General features: G+C 26.7%; 1 protein-coding gene across 1 annotated transcript; it reads right to left on the bottom strand.

Annotated features, from left to right (window-relative positions):
- Positions 1–2,742: 2,742 nt before the first annotated feature.
- On the bottom strand, positions 2,743–12,358 carry LOC107165795 (histone-lysine N-methyltransferase Su(var)3-9-like). The gene is made up of 4 exons (XM_015514192.2): positions 12,152–12,358; positions 11,923–12,070; positions 11,792–11,858; positions 2,743–5,308 (listed from the first exon to the last, which is right to left on the bottom strand). The coding sequence occupies exons 2-4, from the start codon at positions 11,974–11,976 to the stop codon at positions 3,237–3,239; spliced, it is 2,193 nt and encodes a 730-aa protein (XP_015369678.2). The 5' UTR covers positions 11,977–12,070; positions 12,152–12,358; the 3' UTR covers positions 2,743–3,236.
- Between the last annotated feature and the right edge of the window lie 9,155 nt (positions 12,359–21,513).

A 21,513-nucleotide genomic window follows, 5' to 3' on the forward strand; every position in this document is an offset into this window, starting at 1 on the left:
ATAGGGTTTTTTAAAAGATATTTTAATAAGAGAATTTATAGTGGTTTCAAGTGCATTTAGATATTGTAGACACCACCCCAACTTGCAATACCATATGAAAAAATTGACTGGGCCATAGCTATGAAAACCATTCTCATTGTGGTTGGTGATAATATGTTGCTAAGAGTTTTAGCATAATATAACAATAGTCTGATCTTCCAGTATTTATAATATTATTTTGCTATTTAAGGTAAGCATCTATACCTAGATATTAAACTTGTTGTACTGAAGAAATAGAAGTGCAATTACACTTACTGAAATTACTAATAGCAGACACTGTATTTTTATTAAATTCATTACAATTTATGAGGTACGCCTTAAGATAATTATTTCCAGTGGGTGACAATTTATTTATACTAAAGTTCATAAAGCAAGTTTTTGTTAAATTAAGTTTATATGTTATTGTTTAATTTAGTATTCAAATGCCTATTATATATATTGTATGTATAATTTATTATCTCTTTATTATTTGAATATTATCCAGTATAACTTATCAATATTTTAAATTATTAATGCCTATTATAATAAAACATAAGTGGAAGCTACCCACTGGATAGTACCCATGCATCAGTAGTTTCCAACTTACACTCGTATGATACAACAAATTTTCTTTTACTGGTTTCAATAATTTTCTTGCTCAAAAGTTTGATAATAGGTCAATTCATTCTAACATTAAAACAAACAGCACACTATTGAAACTAGTGGTTGAAAATGTGTCATGTCATACAGTTTAAATTGGAGACATCAACATGGGTGGCATTCTCTTAATAATAGTGTAAATCGTATTTGTAAATCACATATTTTATAAATTATAATATTTTAATATTTATTATGTATGTATAATCTATATATTGTCAAATCATAGTCTATTGTATATGCAGCAGTTAGCAGAATCATATCATAGGGAAAAAAATTACAAGATTATGTTTAAATGAATTAATATTTACTTAATTATATTCCTTTCAAAAAAATACATTATTTTTTTTTAAACACCTACTTTTAACTATTTATAATTTAAGAATACAATAGTTAACAAAATAAAATATCAATTACATTTATTTTTAAGTTTAGTATAATATGAAAAAAAAAATTTAGTTATAAAGCACAATACATTGTACATTGGTGTAAAAAAAAAAATAAAAAAAAAAAGATACTTATATTCCTACTTCTTACTAAAATTATTTATTAAAAATAAAAACATTTAAAGCTATTCATTACACATTCAATGTATCAATGGAAATGACTTAACATAATTAATAAAAATACATTATTTTACAAATATTGATCACTGTTGTTACTGAAAAAGTTAAGTTATAAATAAATATAAATTCATCACCATTAACAATATTTCAACCAGTAAATAAAGTTATTAGTAGAATATCTCGAATAAACTAAAAAATTGACAAAGTATATAAACTTAAATTTGATTGAAATGAGCATTATGTCTTAATACAAAAATTTTTTACTATATTATTTTTTTCAATATTAACTTATCCAAGAATAAAACAAGAGCATAATGATTTTCTAACAAAATAAAATATCAATTACATTTCTTTTTAAGTTTAGTATAATATGAAAAAAAAAATTTAGTTATAAAGCACAATACATTGTACATTGGTGTAAAAAAAAAATAAAAAAAAAATAGATACTTATATTCCTACTTCTTACTAAAATTATTTATTAAAAATAAAAACATTTAAAGCTATTCATTACACATTCAATGTATCAATGGAAATGACTTAACATAATTAATAAAAATACATTATTTTACAAATATTGATCACTGTTGTTACTGAAAAAGTTAAGTTATAAATAAATATAAATTCATCACCATTAACAATATTTCAACCAGTAAATAAAGTTATTAGTAGAATATCTCAAACAAACTAAAAAATTGACAAAGTATATAAACTTAAATTTGATTGAAATGAGCATTATGTCTTAATACAAAAATTTTTTACTATATTATTTTTTTCAGTATTAACCTATCCAAGAATAAAACAAGAGTATAATGATTTTCTAACAAAATAAAATATCAATTACATTTCCTTTTAAGCTTAGTATAATAAGAAAAAAAAATTTAGTTATAAAGCACAATACATTGTACATTGGTGTAAAAAAAAATAAAAAAAAATAGATACTTATATTCCTACTTCTTACTAAAATTATTTATTAAAAATAAAAACATTTAAAGCTATTCATTACACATTCAATGTATCAATGGAAATGACTTAACATAATTAATAAAAATACATTATTTTACAAATATTGATCACTGTTGTTACTGAAAAAGTTAAGTTATAAATAAATATAAATTCATCACCATTAACAATATTTCAACCAGTAAATAAAGTTATTAGTAGAATATCTCAAACAAACTAAAAAATTGACAAAGCATATAAACTTAAATTTGATTGAAATGAGCATTATGTCTTAATACAAACATTTTTTACTATATTATTTTTTTCAATATTAACCTATACAAGAATAAAACAAGAGTATAATGATTTTCTAACAAGATAAAATATTTATTCCACTTTAATTTAAATATAAAAGAAAACATTTTACTTATTAGTTATTATAAATGATTAATTAATTAAATAATAATATAATATGATTATTAAAAGAGGCACTGTGTTCTCCATGAGAATAAAAAATATGCTACACTTATATTCATTTCTTAAGACCAAAATTATTGATTAAATATAGTAACTTTTAAAAACTATTCATTTTACATTTATGGCATTATTTTATAAATAATGATCACTGTTATTACAGAAAAAGTTAAGTTATAAGTAAATATAAATTCATCACCAATAAAAATATTTTAATTGGTAAATAAAGCTATTTGTAAAAGATCTCAAGCAAACCAAAAAATTTAAAAAGTATATAAACTTAAATTTGATCGCAATTAATATATGCCTTAATACAAAAATATTTAACTTCTATTCCTTTTAAAAATATTAACTTATCCAAGTATAACATATGAATATAATAATTTTCTAACAAAATATAATATCAATATGTTTCCTTATAATTTAAATTTAAAAAAAAAAAATGTTAGTTATTAAGTATGATTAATTAATCACATAATAATATATAAAGAAAGGCACTTTGTTTTCCATGAAAATAAATTATTATTATTTATAATATATGATACACTAATAATTTATTTACCTCCAGCTTAAAATTATTCATTAAAAATAATAGCCTTTACAATTCTTCACTTCACAATTACATTTAATGCCACTCTTTTTCAAAGAATCTATACTCCTATTGATAAAGTAATCAATAGTAAGTGGCTCGCCAGCATAAATTTTTCTATTAGAAAATAATGCCAAATGTGGAAAATATCTATCCATGTCACTAATCCACACATAATATATGCTCAAGTTTGCCTCACACGAATGATTTATGAATCTTGTGAAATTACCATAATTTGTACTATCAACAATGCATTCAAAATTATTTGTATCATTGAAATCTAATTTCCATGTGAAATCAATAGAAGTCAGAGAATTTTGTAAACGCCTGTTATATTCTTTAACTGTAATAATTTCACCAACATAAATGCCTACAAAATGACCCATTTCAATATTTTGACAAGTCTTTAATGCCCAACCCGGGAACCTAGATTTATAAATACAAACATTCACATTGCTACCATTTTGAACTACTCTATTAAAACAGTTTGTCATACATTTACAAAGCTCATGACATTCAAATACTGGACAATCAGGTGATACTAATATATTCTTATTTAAATCATAAGCATTAATAACTCTACCAGATAATTTGTTGCAACAATCAGAAGAAAATAGACAGTCTCTTTTACAAATACAACCCGATGGAGAATTGTTAGGGATGATAATTTTGGCATCAGGATGGTAATCAGGTATGTATACAAATGTATCTGGTGGTCCTTCAAGGTCCATATTATTTTCTACTTTAACAAATTGATGATTTGGTGAAACTACATTTATATCTATCTCCCACTGTTTGAGATCACGAAACTGTGTTTGTCTAAAAAAATCCAAGGACATTAATGACAAATTTGATCTTAAGCACTTTTTTCGTAGTATTTGAGCAAATTCAGGACCATTTCCAAGAGTATTGAATGAGCCAGAAATATCATCAAGTAAAACGAATGGCAGTGACAATCCAGTTGAAGTTCTGAATAATTCAAATAATTGTGTGATAATTTGTCTAGTTAACATTAGATGCATTATATTTATTGGTTTATTATGAATTTTTTTTTTTCTTTGAAATTCAAATATGTGTTCTTGTGCCTTATATAAAGCTCCAAAACGTTCCCATGTATTAAATCCTAGTGACCAATTTTTCCATTTGACTAAATAAAATGATTTATCTTTGATATATCTACCATCAACAATTTCAACAATTTCATTTTTATCATACATCACAATAGTATCATCAAAAGTTGAAGGTTCATGTATAAAACTTTTTACTCCTTGGTGTGAATTCATAAAAGAATATAGCTTTGCCTGTTCTGCATTCAACGTTGAAAATATAGGGTCAATTGGTGAATTATCTTGATAATTATTTGAAGATGCATCCTTATTCTTAGAATCACTGTCATCACTTAATAAAACAGTATCATTATTGTCATTATCATTGTCACCATTATTGTTACCATTATTGTCACCATCATTATTTTCATTATCATTGTCACCATTATTGTTACCATTATTGTCACCATTATTGTCAACATCATTGTCACCATCATTGTCATCAATATCTACCCAATCGCTGTCATTGTCATCAGTTATTACAGAAGTATCATTATGGTCATCATTTTCCAATTGTTTGCCATCATTTAATAAGGGAGTATCATGATTTTCATCAATTGAAAGGGGAGAATCATTATTGTGATTAATATTTTCCAAAGAGGTACAAAGAATTGATGAAAGATCATCATTAACGTCATTATCATTGACGTCATTATCATTGTCATCAATATCTTCCCAATCACTATCATTGTCATCAATATCTTCCCAATCGCTATCATTGTCATCAATATCTTCCCAATCACTATCATTGTCATCAATATCTTCCCAATCACTATCATTGTCATCACTTAATACTGCAGTATCATTATGGTCTAGACATTCATCATCACAACTGAAATTTTTGATCTTGGATGAATTAATATCACACTCCGATTTTTGGTTATCTGAACAAATTATATTAGTCTTTACCGCCATTGATTTACTATATGAACTATTTTGGATATTATCATTGGTGGAGTCTGTAACAAAGTAAATATAAAAAAAAAATTGTCACTATTTATTTTAAAAACAATCCAGAATGATAAGCAACAAACTATTATAAGTTATAAAATCAAAAACCTTATTATCATTATGTATATAATCTATAAATTATGCTAACATTTTAATTTAGTAACTTATTGAGTTTTTCTAACATTTTTCATAGTTATTTAACCTTTAACCAAAATGAAATGCATAAAAATATAATATTGATAAATAACAATAAATAAATAGGTGATTAGTATTTCATAAACAGTAAGCTTAAGATAAAAATGTGTCATTTTATATTAAGTAACAATAGCACCTTGGTCTCTAAACTGAATATTTACATAATTATGTTAAATGGTTACCGCACTAAAATGACACATGCGCATCATATGATTTTAGTTGTGCTATTTCATAAACGTACCAATGGATAGGAAGCAATAAGAATACTAAAAATAGATTTGCATTTTTCATCAAGTCAACATAAATTTGATTTCCCCATATTTTTGATTTATGATTTTAACTTCTCCAAAAATTTAAAAGCGACACATTTTTAATTACTATTTTTAACATATACTTTTAGGAATTTGGGAGGCAAAATCAAAAAAGTGGAAAAGTCAATTTTAAGTAGCCTTTATAAAAAATTACAATCTGTTTTTAAAATGCTTATCACTAAATTAGATGAATTGGTATGTTTGGCAAAGAACACATCTAAAATCTCATGTCGCGAGTGCATTAAACTAGTTTAAACAATAACAATATTGAATTCCCTTAAATGAATAGTATGCTATCTAAAATACATTTTCCATTTACAGAACTATACTTAAGAAGGAAAAAAATAAATAGATCAATACTTCAAGTATATATTCAAGATTAATTGTTGAAACATAATTATTTTACTGTTATTAATATACCCAAATCATTAAAAGGTATTTATTTTATTTACTGTAAAAATAATTATTTATTTATTTATAGTTACTATGTTAAACATTGTCCAAAAACCTTTGTGTTTTTTAAGGCTCAGGTTTTATATAAATTAATAAAAAACATAGATAAAAAAAATAAAAATAATAGATTAGTTTATAAATTTTAGTGTTTCCTATGTATACATCAAGGATGCCAAATATACAATTTTATAAAACATATTTTAAGAATTTTAGGTCTTGAATGCTATCACTATTTGTCAAAAATTGTACCATCTTCGCTAATTTAAAATTAAAATCAGATTTATATATTATTTTTTTCAAAAATTTTTGTTTAACAAAGAAAGTTATGTAGCAGAAAAAATAACAATATTTTAAAATCCATAAAAATTAAAAATGTTCCAAATATGCAAAAATATGCAAAATTAAATTTTGCATACCAACACATTAGGTTAAGATTCAAATTTGGACCTTACCTAGCAACTTTTTAATTTAATAAATAAAAATATGCAAATGGATATAATTCTGGGCCCTATTGATAATAAATATTTATACTTATTAAAACTTCTCTCTACGCCCACCAAAGTAATTGGAACAAATTTTAAATTTTTAAAAATTACTGAAAAATTTCAAAAAATGACCTACAATGTAAAAAAAAGCCAAAAAATCCAAAACAACACAAAAGTTAGTTGTCTAAATTTGCATACTATTAAAACAATTTGAAAAAAATGCATCAAGTTCTCTGAGCCCTAATTTTAACATTATTATTACAACAAAACGGTACCTAAACCTTAAAAATTCCAAGGAATATAAAAGTAAAATAGTGGGTAACGTCCTGCTGTATGTTATGTTTCATTTAGGTCACTGTAATGGAAGTGTTAAATTTGAATTCAATGATACGACATTGTAAATAAAAAATAATAAAAATTGAACATTTATCAAGTTGATTAAATTTAAACCTCTAGGCTTTTTGTTAAAATATTTTAAAAATTATGTATGTATGATCATACAGCCGACTCTCGATAATTCAAACCGTCAATAATTCAAAACCTTCAGTAATTTGAAGTAAATGCTTGGTCTCTTGAAAATCACGCTGTAATTCGAAAAACAATACATTTAAGCACACTCAGTAATTCAAAATTCAAGTTTGAGAAAACTTTACACTAACAAATTACTCTCAGTAATTAGAATTTCTTTTTTGCTCTCTTGTTACTTTGGACTACTCAACAATTCAAACTCTCGGTAATTCAAAATTTTTCAACAGTCCCGCCAATTTGAATTATCAAAAGTCGACTGTATATACAATTAGTGAATATTTATAATATCTATGGTTATTAGTTTATGAGTTATGTCAAAAAAACAAAATTGATTTTGTCAAAAACTTCTTTAGTGTAATAATTTCTCTTTTTTCATCTTAATGTTATGGGACCACTTGGTTATGGTAAAACCAATTATATAATATATAAAAAAATACAATATGTTTGAATAATAAAAATAAAATTATTTTTACTATTTTTAAGTACAACAGAAAAAACAACTTATAATTCTAGATTAGCAACTTTTATAATTGAAAATACTCATGGTTTTATAGATGCGCCTTTAGAATTTTCACAAATCCCTGTGATTGCAAAAATTAAGTAAAAATTATCAAAATAAATATTTTAATAAAAGCAATTATTAACATATTTTAGGTGTACTATATAGGATTAAAGCAATTAAGGTCAAGGGCTAAAATGCTATCATTTGAGCCTTAATACAATTTCAAAAATATAAATAATATAAAAATTACAATTATCTTAAGTGAATGTCAGCACACCATTGTTTGTTTTCTATCTCTGATCCAAGTGCAACATGGTAAATTTATATTTAGTAGAACCAGCCCAGAGTTGTTACTTTTAAGAGGACGCTACACTCGTATTTACTGTCTCCGTCTTACAAGTGTGTAACATAGCAAATTTGTGCTTAGCAGATCACAATTAATACCGTTAGTTTAAAAATTTGAGTAAATTGACCTATTATGAAATTTGATGGTAAGAAAATTATTTGTGTTTGTATAAGGGTTTTTTTATGATAATTTAATTTTTAAGTGAGTTATGAGCATTTTTAATTTATGCTTTAATTTATATAAGTATAACTTACTACAAAATTGAACTGTCGTAAAAAGCCCACATAGAAACACAGATAATAATCTTAACATCAAGTTTCATAATAGGTCAATTCACTCTAATTTTTTAACTAACAAAGCTAAAAGTGATCTGCTGAATGTAAACTGAAAAGTTATGAACTTGTATGACAGAGACAACAAATGGTGTTGTAGCATCTTCTTAATATTAAAACGAATTCATCTGTTATCAATATGTAAGCTAAAATAACCTATGTCCCTGGTAACCCTGTGTAACCTATGTTGGCATTTTACGATATTTTAATTTTAATACAATTAATAAGCATTTTTAATTGTAATAATTTACACCTTCATAACTTACATAAAAACTATGATATCATTAAATGCCAATATAAGAACACAAGTTATGTTTTAACTTAGTTTGATAATAGGTGAATTCACTCTAATATTAAAAATAATAAGATAGAGTTGATTTTGGCAAATATAATTTTATAGGACAGAGAGATAATAAGAAAATGATTTTAATAATAGACTAAAATGTATTAAATTTCCAGTAAAAATTAACATAACTAAAATAAAATAAAATAATAAAAGATATATCAATAAATGTTTATAGTTTGGAAAATTGACAGACACACTACAAATTACTGAAATTGAAAAACATGATTATATTTTTTTTTGTATCTAAAAATGGTTGATACATAACAATACTATTTGTATGAAACCAAAATAATTAATTTCTTCTGAAAATTTCATTCTTCTGGTGTATGAAAAATTTTCATAAAATGTAAAATTGCTAGTATTGGAAGAATTATATTGAATAAAAAATACTTTAATTTTTCTAACTCACATTCTATTGATGTCGAAATTAGTCACATAGTCTTGAATATTTATTATTTACATTAATTTGTTAAAAATGTGTTAAAATTAAAATGAGACACTATGAAAAAGAAATTTAATAAGCCTGAAGTTTACAAAAATTCTTCTCTTTGACATAAACTCAAAGTTTATTTTGTTTAAAAATGTAAAATGAATAAAACATTAAATAATTTAAATTTAAATTTATTATTAATTATTATTTTTTATCTAACTAATTATATTTAATAAAGAATATAACATTTTATAATTTTTTAACATGGTTTAGATAGTGCATAAACAAAGTTATAATTAATCCATAATATTAAAATGTTTACACATAATAAGAAGTCATATAATTAAATTCAAAAAAATACCAACTGTCATATACTTTATTGTATTTTACTTGATTTTAATAAATAAAGATTAAAATAAGACAAATAGTTATATAACAAATGTTATAAAATTTCAAAATTGAAAAATAAATATATTTTTTTTTTATCATAGGATTTTTTTTTTTTAAGTTGAGCAACTACACAGAAGGTATCCTGTGGGGCATTGTTTTTTCTTTTAAATTTCAAGTACTTCAACAATTTTTTTAAATACAACAAAATAATTTTAAAATTGTAAATTATTAATTAACTAATTTTGTACAAATTTAAATAATATCTTACTATGAATAACTTAGATTTCAACTATACAACCAAAAATAAGAGTCAGTCAAGAATCACCTAAGTGTCCCATGTTTGTTATTAGTTATCACCTAAGTGATTTACGGTGCCCCGTTAAGAGTCGCACTACAGCATATATATCAGAGGTACTCAAACTGTGCGCCGCGGCTCCCAGGGGCGTCGCGAGACTTTGCAAAGGGAGCCGTGTCAAAGCACCAAAAACCAACATCATACATACATCTCGTATAATTATTATAAATATTATTTGCAATCATTATGGAACTAAAAACGACACCTTAGTACCTTACTATCCGACCATTTGAAGTTTTATTTCTAGTGCTAAAGCCACTGTTATTATCACCCATATAACATATTTCCCATATTGTAGTCGTGTGTTGTTTCAATTTTTTCATAATAATTTGGGAGCCGTAAAAATATTGTGAACACCCAAAGGGGCCGCGTGCTGAAAAAGTTTGAATACCTCTGATATATATTATATTTTATATTTTATTATATATTATAATATTATGTTATTAAAAATAACATGGCATAAAATGTTTCCGTGAAGTTTTGGAATTTCTAGGTAAGTTTTGGTTTTTTAATGAATGTTCTTTATTATGTAACAGGAACAATATTATACACAGTACATAGTAATTAAATATTTTACCAATTTAGGTGTGATACCAAACAAATTTTGAAATTGAAAATTAAAGAATACCATATTGCAGAGGTTTTTAAATTTTTTAAATCTGAGTACCACCTACAATTTGAAAACGTTCAACTATAAAATTAGGACAAATAAACATTTATAGCATAAAAATAAAATGAAATATTTAGCCATATAGCAGTTAAATTATTGTACATGTATAGGTAGTGCAATTATTATTCATATGAAATAATAAATAAACCAAATAATATTTAGTGTGAATAATACGTTCCATTTTTATTATAAATTTTCTTGGCGTACCAACCACGTGTTAAAAACCACTAAAAAAAAATTTCCCATCACCAACCCCTGTCGATAATTACATAGATAATAAAGAAATGGATGGGCCATCCCTATACCTTATACCTATGATGCCAATATTCAGTAACCTGTGCTACATTTTGTAACCATATTGGTAACTTAAGTTCTCTTCCGTCACAGATGAGAACAATAGCATGGCCCATCCATTTCTTTATTATCTATGGATAATTCACTAATTTATATACAGAATTATCAGATGAGATCAGTGGTATGGCGAAGGATATTTTACACTAAGAACAGTAAGAACACCATGAACAATATAAATATATATAATTATGAATTACCTAGTATTTTAACACGTTGATGGAAACTTTATGCCATAGCATTCCATGTGGTTTGGTCAAGTACAATTTATTAAGGCACTTAATATAGGTATTATCATTCAAATGGATATTGAAAGTCATTAAAATTCCTAAAACTGCTACCTACCTAGTCCTAAAATATAAGTTAATTTAAGTCTGATGGTAAATAATATTATAATTTACCCATGACATTTGTAATTATTACACTACAGTATAATATTTTACAATTCTTGCTTACAACTTTTATTTATAATTGGTTTATTATAAGAAATTAAAATTTACTTTTTTGAGCAGAAGAGTGTAGTAAAATTAAGGAGGGGAGGGAGGAGGGGTATTATAATCTGTGGAACGTGGGTGGGTACCAAAAAAATGTATACGCCCCTACATAAAAATCTTGTTGCCACGCCACTGAGTGCGATATACAGTAGAAGCGACTTAATAAGATCACTAATAATTTAAAGTTTATACAAAATATTATCTCGGAACTACCATGCTGTACATTAATAATAATAATACTAATGTAATATCAATTAACTTACAAAATAATAAACATAAATATAAAAACTTGTTATACATTACCATTGTTGGTTGTATTTGTAGCAATAGGACTAATTACATCAGATGAACATATTACATTAGAAATATTCTGGAAAGAAAAAAGTAAACTATTAACAATGCATTAACCATTACAAACAAAAGTGGACATTTACCAAATTCATAAAATCTTGCTCTTTAAGTGTTGTAGACGGCGGATTGTCAGACATGGTGGTCGTAGGTAATACCACTAGGCACAGCGTAAAACAAAAGTATAAGCGCTGCAACTACACTTATTCACGGCTGGCGTAAATAACTAGATTTCTGAAAATAAAGATTTCAAGTACAATAAAAATTATTGACAATTCGAGAAAAGCACATGAAAAACTGTAATTTATAACGAACGTTTATAGCACAATATGGACGACGTGGGACGATCGGCATTAATAATTAATATTCACTATCGAAGTATTGAATCGTGAGTACTAAGTAAGTGAGTAGACAGTAGATGGAAAAAACTGAATGAAGCAAGAACAAAGAATCACGGCTAGAGGTTAGAAATATTCAAATATACAATGGCTGCCAACAGCGATCTTCCGTGTTGCCAGTTAGTAAGTTCGTCACTATCATCAGTCCGTTACACCATGTTACACACAACGATGTAAATTATATATTATCGTGTATGATACACAACCAATGAAAAACGGCGAATAATGTTCTTATCAAAAACATCGAAATTACCATCGATGTTAGCAAAACATGTTGTGTAGTATAGGTAGTATATACAGTATAGATAGTATATCGTCCGTTACTTTTTCAAATCCCGCCTTTTTAAAAAAAAAAATAAATAATTTCGTGTACCCAGTGGCGTATACTAGGGGGGTGTTTGGTGGATATGACAACCCCCCTTGAGCCGTATCATATATTAAATTATTATTACATATATATTACAATATACATTATTATATATAATAAAATAGGAACATAGGTAAATTGTAAATACAATATGAAATATAAAATAATGCACAATACTAATTACATCTAATATACAGGTTAACAATATCGCGATTGCGGAGATTAAAATATTTTAAAATTAGTGTATTCCTTCCATTTCTGGACAATTTAGTGCAACAATTAAATGACCGATTTATAAACCACAAAACTATTATATAGCTGTCTTTTATTTTCTCATTTCTAATAAAAATTATAATCAACAAGCTATCAAAGATTTAAATGAGTTTTATTCTAATAATATTGATCAAGAAGTTATTGAAACAGAGGTAAAGTTATAGCATACACATTTGGAAAAACTAAGCATAAAAAGTGTTCTTGACGCTCTTGATAAGTACAATAAAGACCTATTTCCAAATGTTTTTAAACTCCTTCAAATATTTGCAATATTGCCTGTCACATCATGTGAACCTGAAAGAAGTTTTTCTACATTAAAACGAATAAAAACATATCTTATAAATTCTATTGGCCAGTTAAGACTTAATGGATTAGCATCTTTAAATATTCATCGTGAAGTCGAAGTAATACAAAAATTGTCATTCAATCAAAAACGACGAACGGATTTTATTTTATAATATATAAATATATTATTTTTTTTCATTATTATATAATGACCATACCATTCAGACATTATGTATAGGTACATATTAATTAATTAAAATAAAAGTTTTAGTTTGTACGTATTATATATAATATTTAAAATTTATAATTAACACCCCTTTCAGAAAATCCTAGCTACGCCACTGCGTGTACCTTATCCTAAATTATGATTTATGATAATTGTAAAAATAATTACTTACATTGTAACCATATCATTAACCATTTTATCTTTTAATAAATTAATAAATTCTGATATTGCCCATTGGTAACTGAAAACAACAAGAAATCGGTTGTATACTAAATAAAACCTCTTGTCCTTTTTAAGTACAATAGGTATGCATAGGTAGGTAGGTACTCGTGTAGTATGATACTTATGCTACTTACCAGAAAATATAAGATACCTACATGACATACTTATTCTTATACATTATGTTATAGGTATTTTTATTTCATTTTTTATTGTTAAGTATCTGTGACTATTGATTTATTAAAATATACAATATAATATTAAAATGGTAATACAATAGATATTAGATACTATTACTTATAATAGCTATTTATTTTCTATTATAGGTATGTCTATGCTATTTAGCCATCGTGATAACTTATAAAATATTTCCACTAAGATCAACTTAAAGGCCCTATATTATTTTGGTGTCCCTTGTAATAATAATGTACTTATTATCACTTTAAATTACGATCATAATTTAAAGATTCTCCAATGCATGTAAAAATATAAGAAAATGTATTTGAAAATGATAGCAAAGCACTAACAAGAGTTGACTCAAGATCAACTTTTAAAAAATAAAAGTTAAATATTTAAATATTCCCATTAAAATATAATACAATATAATACATTATAATACCTATACAATTTTATGATTGTTTAATATTAGGTTTTCACTGTTTTCAGCAAGTCAATGGCAGACAGCATACTGTTTTTATAAGTAAACAATTTTCTGGATTTAACCATAATAACGAAACCATTTAACTGTATTTATTAATAATGTGTCTAATGCCCTTAATTAATAATTTCACACGGAAGAGATAAGAAAAAATAGTAAAGATTTCCAGATTTTACAAAACAGTTGTTTAAATGTTTTGTTTAATGCTTATATTTTATAGTAGAATAAAGAAATATTTAAATATTTTTGTTATTTTGTACCAATGTTAAATATAAATTATGTATTAGTACAAGTACATATTAATGGACAAAATATGATATATATTTTATGTGTTAGCCTCCATTTAGAATCGTTTTTCGAAAGGAATGATTTATCAAGGAATTAAAATTTAATACACCCTTTAAGGTGACCTTTTTTTCCTGATTAACCAACGATTTATTATCTTCCACTGCCATCTTTATTGATGTATACAAATTGGACTAAAATAGTTGAATATTTATAATGTAGGTATACAAAATACACATAATACATCAGACAATTATAGTTTGTGCTATATAATTTTACAAAAATTTCATAAATAATATAAATATAGTTTGCCGGTCTAGTCCAGTTTTTTAATCCTATTCTCGGTCCGATATTAAAATCACCTAACCAATGGCGATGGCACATTGTACCATCTATACGCACTGCGCAGTTGCGTAAATAACAGGAGAGCAAGGTGGGCAAACCCTCAACTGTTGAACGTCCTATGTCCCATTGCTTAATCAAAAATAATATACCCTATTTTTATATAAGATAACAAATTGGCCATTTATTAGGTAAGCGTATATTATATTATGGCTGTAGGTTAGCTCATGAGCGCAAAATATCACCTAAACTCAACCAAAAAGCTCAAAATACCTTTTTAAAAAACTATAAGTACAAATTAATTTTACAAATACATTAAAATAATAATAAAATTATTAATACTAAGCTTTTAGTGATTGTAAAATGAGTTAAAAAATTTGAAATTAAAATGACATATTTGTAGTGATTAATATTAATTGGTATAATATTGTAATGAGTACCTTAAAATTAAATTTGAAATTTGAAGCCCACAGTTTTTAAGTAGTCCAGTATCTGTAAATATTTTTATGTTTTTTTTTTTATATTTCTATGCTTATATTATATTACAGTTGACTTGTATTCAGTGTTGATGTATTTTTTAATTATGAAAATACTTTATATTTAATTATAGTTAATAATTTAATTGAATACTTCATAATTTTAAAATGAAACTTATAGTATAACGAGTACATTATTGTATCAAGTATTACTGTTTATTTTTACGCTTTTATCCTACTACTAAGATCCAAAAGTGCAAAACGAATTTGTGCTTTTGGTCCATCGTAAAAAATAAACAATTTGTGCTTTTGGGTTTCATTTTCATCGTATATTATTACTTATTAGTAGCTACAACTAACTGTTCGTTGATAATAATTAAAATTGAATACAATCATAGGTGCTAACTTACAAAAATTAAATGTTCTATTATCTCAGATCTTGAATTGACATTAAAATGTTAGGTACCTACCTATCAAAGTAGTTAGTAGGTATTCTTTAAAATTTATCACGTATATGCAGTGGCGTAGCCAGGGGAGCACATAGGCCATCCCACCCCTATTGGTCGTATATATATATAAAAAATAATACGAAAATTAAATAATTTTTGCTCTAAATTTAATAAAAAGTTTCTAATGTTTCTATTGTAAATCAGAAAACCGTGGATTGATAAGTGTGTTAATTCACAGACTACAACCACTATTATATATGCACAAGCCCAACACTCCGTGTCTCCGTGGTAACACGATTTACAACCACCGCCCACAAACATAATATATAAACAATATTGTTTATAAAAACAATTATATTTTTTGCATATTATGTCCATGCTACCACCATCACGGTCTATATTATCTCTACATGGAACAACAATAAAATCAGGTTAGGTTATGCAGTGTTTCCCAAAGGGTGTGCCGTGAAATTTGAAAAGTTTGAAACGATAACTTGAACTTTTTTTATAAAAAAACATAAAATGATTTTTTCAATTTATTAAAATATATAATGCAAGTAAAAATAATTAATACAACTTTAAAATTACAAAAAAAAGATATAATTATAAATTTTAGTGTGAAACGTGTGCTTAATGTTGTTTGCATAATAGTTAAATTCTAGGAGAGATCGACAATAAACAAACCCGCATTTCTTGTTCAACTAATATATATATATACAAGTACAGCTATCGAGAGATATTACTATTATTACCTTATAAAGTAATAACGACAATTTATAATACCTGACATATCATTATATACGTATTATTCGATAAATAGATAAATAAGATAATATTTATCAAAAGTGTGCCGTGAGTTATAATAATTAATAATAATGCGACGCGATGGGAAACAGTTTGGGTACCGCTGGGATAGTCGGTTAGTGTATGCTGATGTATCGTTGAAAAGATAATAAATATTGAATTCTACAGACACTTATAATATTATAACCTATAATTGGAGAAAAATTAAATGGCTAAGCTCTAGCTGATATCAACAAGGACGATTTAGACTTTAAAAATATTGAAAAATACATTTTACCAGGTTTTATATAGAGATCTCCAAGAAAGATACTAACATTGGACTGGATGAAATATAAATATTAAATTTTAAAAATTACAAAATTAAACAAACAGTTGTTATTTGAATATTGTTAAATTAATTTTTTGTCCCCCCCCCCTTTAAAAATCTTTGCTACTCCACTGTACACATGTAGTACAGACAGTACAGTGTACCTTTTATATAAAGTACCTACCTTTATACAGCTTTAGACGTTTCAGCAGGGGCGTCATTTCAGATTTTTTTCTGGTGTGCGAAGTTTCAAGCAGGCCATTTTGAAATTTCACCAGGCCATTTAAAAATAGATATACATATGCATATGTATATTACCCTGCATTCAATTGTTTCCATACATTATAGACCGGTTATTACAATTTGATTCTAATCATATAAATAATTGTGCATTCGTGGCTCGTGCATTATTTTAGGGGTTCAGAAAGGCGCAGGCCAATTTATTGTAACATTCTAAAAGTAAGGGGTGCAACCACACACACTTCCACCCCCCCCCCCCCCAAATGACGCCCCTGCGTTTCAGTGTATTAGTTTTAGACTAAATCGTGTGAATTGTTACCATAATGATAGTTATTGCTATATAGATACTTAAGTATATATAACCGTATTTGCTAATTTTGTGGGAACCTATATGAGCCATTGCACCAGTGGTGCCGATCACTTTACCCAAATATGGTGACTGCCACAGTGAATTATGTGGTGGATGGGGGGTACTGGGTACTGGGTACTGGGTAGGTGACATAAGCCAACGTATAAATATGAAATTGGATTAAAATAATAAAGTGAACCTATATCATATATTATTGCTAATTCATTATATGCAAAATATATATATATATATATTTCATATAATAAAATATTTTGGTTTTTGTAAATAAGACAGCGAGCCGCATACGACTGTGACGAGTGCCGCATGTGGCTCGCGAGCCGTGATTTGGCCACCCCTAATATAGGTATTTAATAATATAATATAATGTTAGGGTTTCAGTTCCCTCCCCTACGTTCATCCATTGTAAGATGGGTAGGTTCTATTAAAATCTGATATTCACCATACTACATTTTTTTGTATTTGGCGTCACTGCAGATCAGTAGGTACCAGGGGGGAGTATAGTGAAAGATACTTTCCCGTATTTTTGTTTAAACATAATTATAACAATATATTATGTATAAATAATTTAATCATGTAATATAATTATGTACATAACATTTTCGCTTTTTCCTATTTTTTTTTTTTTTTTTGATAATTTTGATAATTGCTACTGATAAATTTTAATTTTAATTTCCCATAAGTATTAACTAGATTTATATACTAATTATTAACGGTTACTAGAAAAATATTCAAGTTTATAATAAAAGGATCTCTTCTATTATAATATACACACACACAAAAAATACATCATTGTAAAAGCATAAAATCAATAGGTACATTACAAAATGTTCTACATAAGAAATATTTGTTTTCATTTTGTTGATGTATAATCGGTCCATGCGTGTAAAATATATTATTAATTTATTATATAGATTATATAGACACTTAATACAGTAGAACCAAACATTCAAGCATGAAGTATGCCATTAAAACCATAAAAATGAAATAAGAAAATCATAATATTATACTTGACATTATGAAACATTGAAACGTATATTTACAACCAACTGTTTAGATGATGTACTAATTTATAAAATACTACTATCAATCAGAAAAAAATATGTACTTAAAATTATTTAGTTATATAAATAAGTACCAAGTTCATTATATTATGTTTAAAATCTTAAGTTCTTTGACTAACTTTTTTTGTCCATGATTAACATTCACATTACATACAAGTTATACAAAAACTATATAGTGCTTGAATTGGGGTGTGGGTGCGTAGGTAGATGTAGCTCTCTAGCTCCTCCTCTATATTTTTGCACACCCCGATTTTTTTCTTGGATTAGGAAACAGTTCAAAATAATACACAAAATAATTTTTATAAAGACACTAGTAGATTTATATTAATGCCAATGATATACCTACCTAATGAATCTTACATTTTTTAATATAAAAAATAATTTTCTATCTTTTTATGATTTAGACTATCTAATATAAGACCTTGCTATATTTTTTTTATCATAGTTTGTTTGTATATTATCACTATTGTTCTTTGCCAAGTATGATAGTGCACAGATGTGTGAAATGTACAATCAACTATTGTATTATTAAACATCTGTGAACTAGTGTAGACAATTAACATAGGTATCTATATAAATAGATCTACCCTGTTTTATCTATGTGTCTGAAACACAAATTAAGATATTATCACTGATAATTATATATTTTTTTTATTTCCTACTGAAACATGTAGGTATTATTGTTATTAAAATAGGAATAATAATAAGGGGGTCGGTGGCTTATAGTTGTGAAGGTAAAAACAGGGAAAATTTGACTGACCAATCTCAAGTTCACATAAAATACACTTCAGTACATAACGAATTCAAATCAGCTTTAAAAAGTATTATCTCATATCTAGGTCAATCAATGTATCAATTTATCAATTATGGACAAAATATTGATATAGATTGGCTAAAATAAGTATCCACTACCGATTCCCAAGATATCAAAAAATTACTTTTTTATGTAACTGAACGTATTAAGTGTAATTGGGTAAAATTTTAAAAAGTAAAGTAAATATAAAATATAAATATATATTAATTTACATATTTCATCGTTAAGACGTTAAATATGATAAATTTGGAATATAAGAGGTAAAAACTAAAATATTCTAACCTGAAATGTAGAAATCAAAATTTAAAAATATATGGGGAAAAGCCCCACAATAGTCTATATCTAATGTTGTACACTTGGAACACAGTTTTTAAATAATTGAATTGAGCTTCTCTAATTAATATAATTCCCAACTTAAGAACAGACAAGCTTGTATTCGTATATTCGTTTATTATATGTATTGTATGATTTATAGACGGTTGATTTGATGAGTCGCATTATGTCCATTTGTATTGAGTGTAATTACTCCTTTCACTAATGAAACAGGACGTCGTAATGTCTTAACCCTGCATGTGATGTCTCAGTCTTACTAATGTATAGTAATATATCAAATGTAAGATTATCTACTAATTTTCAATAAATAATAATTATCTTACACATAATAGACAAAAGTAATACAATTATTATACAAAATATATACTATTATAAAATGTATTTGTATAACACTATGTGTTACATCACCTATGAAGGGTATGCAATTGCTATAAGTTCCGAACCCTACTTATGAATTACGACACAACGTATAGAAATCATATAGGTTAGATTAGGTTATTGGGTTAGATTAGGTTATGCCAAGTATCGTGAAAAACAATAAAATTCCGGAGTCACCGTCGATTCAAAAGCGGAAAAGTAGGATTAAATTACACATAATTCACACAATAATTATTATGGATATTATTAAAAACAATGAAACCAATCACACACATTTTTGGGAAACTACTCGGTCAACAACCACGTTGTGTCTCCTGGGTAACGCTAATAGGCTGATGGGACTCAACTCGAACAACCTAACGACAATATTGGCTGAACTCAAGTCCGATAACCCAAAAGTATTTGCATGACTCAATTCAATATCAGCCATAACCTGTTGGGTACCAGCCGTTACCTCTTATTGAAAGGCCGCTAAGCAACACGCAACGTTCAACTAGTTGTCTTCATATTATGTCGGCGTGATAAATAGAGTCGAAAATTATTCTTACTTTTTTAAGACCACTCGGTTTAATGTTGTTGATGCCAAAAAAGTTAAGCAAAGGATTTTAGCCCACTTTTTAACGGATGCCAGGTAGCAGTGGCGCAGAAGTGTTTAAAAAATACTATGCCATCGTAGATTCAGAGGCCCACCCTAATTTTTTCACAACCTAACCACAACCAGGCCCCAGTACCTCTTGGTGGGCCCCCCAGCTATAAAATCTACTATGACATATGTCATTGATAAATTAGGTGATCGGCGCCACTGCCAGGTAGAAACATTGGGATCAGTCAATTTGATGATAATTATCGGCGTACCAACGAAATTAGTATCAAAATGTTTGAGGTGTTGATCAGAGTTATATTTCGTATGTATGGCAGCGGGAACAATCATGTTGGGCCAGGTAGTGTTTGTAGTATCATCCGCGGGTATTGGTGAAAGGTTAATTGCGTCGTTATCGATAGTGCTGTTAGCGTAGAGGGCTTCGTCCGTAATCATGGCGTTATCGTACGAGAATTTGATATCGTTGTTCGTATTAAGAACAGGATGATTTGATGTAGGTTTAGAGAAATTGGATTATTATGTGAATTTGAGGTATCATATTATGTAGACTTACGATTCTTCCTGTGTTTGACTTCCGAGAATTCGAGGTCTGAGTGGTGTGATGGAAAAGTGCAAGACATAATATTTAGTTTTGCACAAGTTTTTGCCCGAGAAGGCGGCCGTTTCCACTAGCCAGCAATGGCATAATTAGATTGTTATAATTACGTACAGTAATAACGCGCAACCCCGGAGTGGTTAATTGGCAATAAGACAACTGTTAACGACGAGAGGTAAGTCGCGACTATTCATGT

This window comes from Diuraphis noxia, unplaced genomic scaffold (genome assembly GCF_037042655.1).
Source record: "Diuraphis noxia isolate RWA-SAM2 unplaced genomic scaffold, SU_Dnox_SAM2 contig0001, whole genome shotgun sequence".
Classification (NCBI taxonomy): domain Eukaryota; kingdom Metazoa; phylum Arthropoda; class Insecta; order Hemiptera; family Aphididae; genus Diuraphis; species Diuraphis noxia.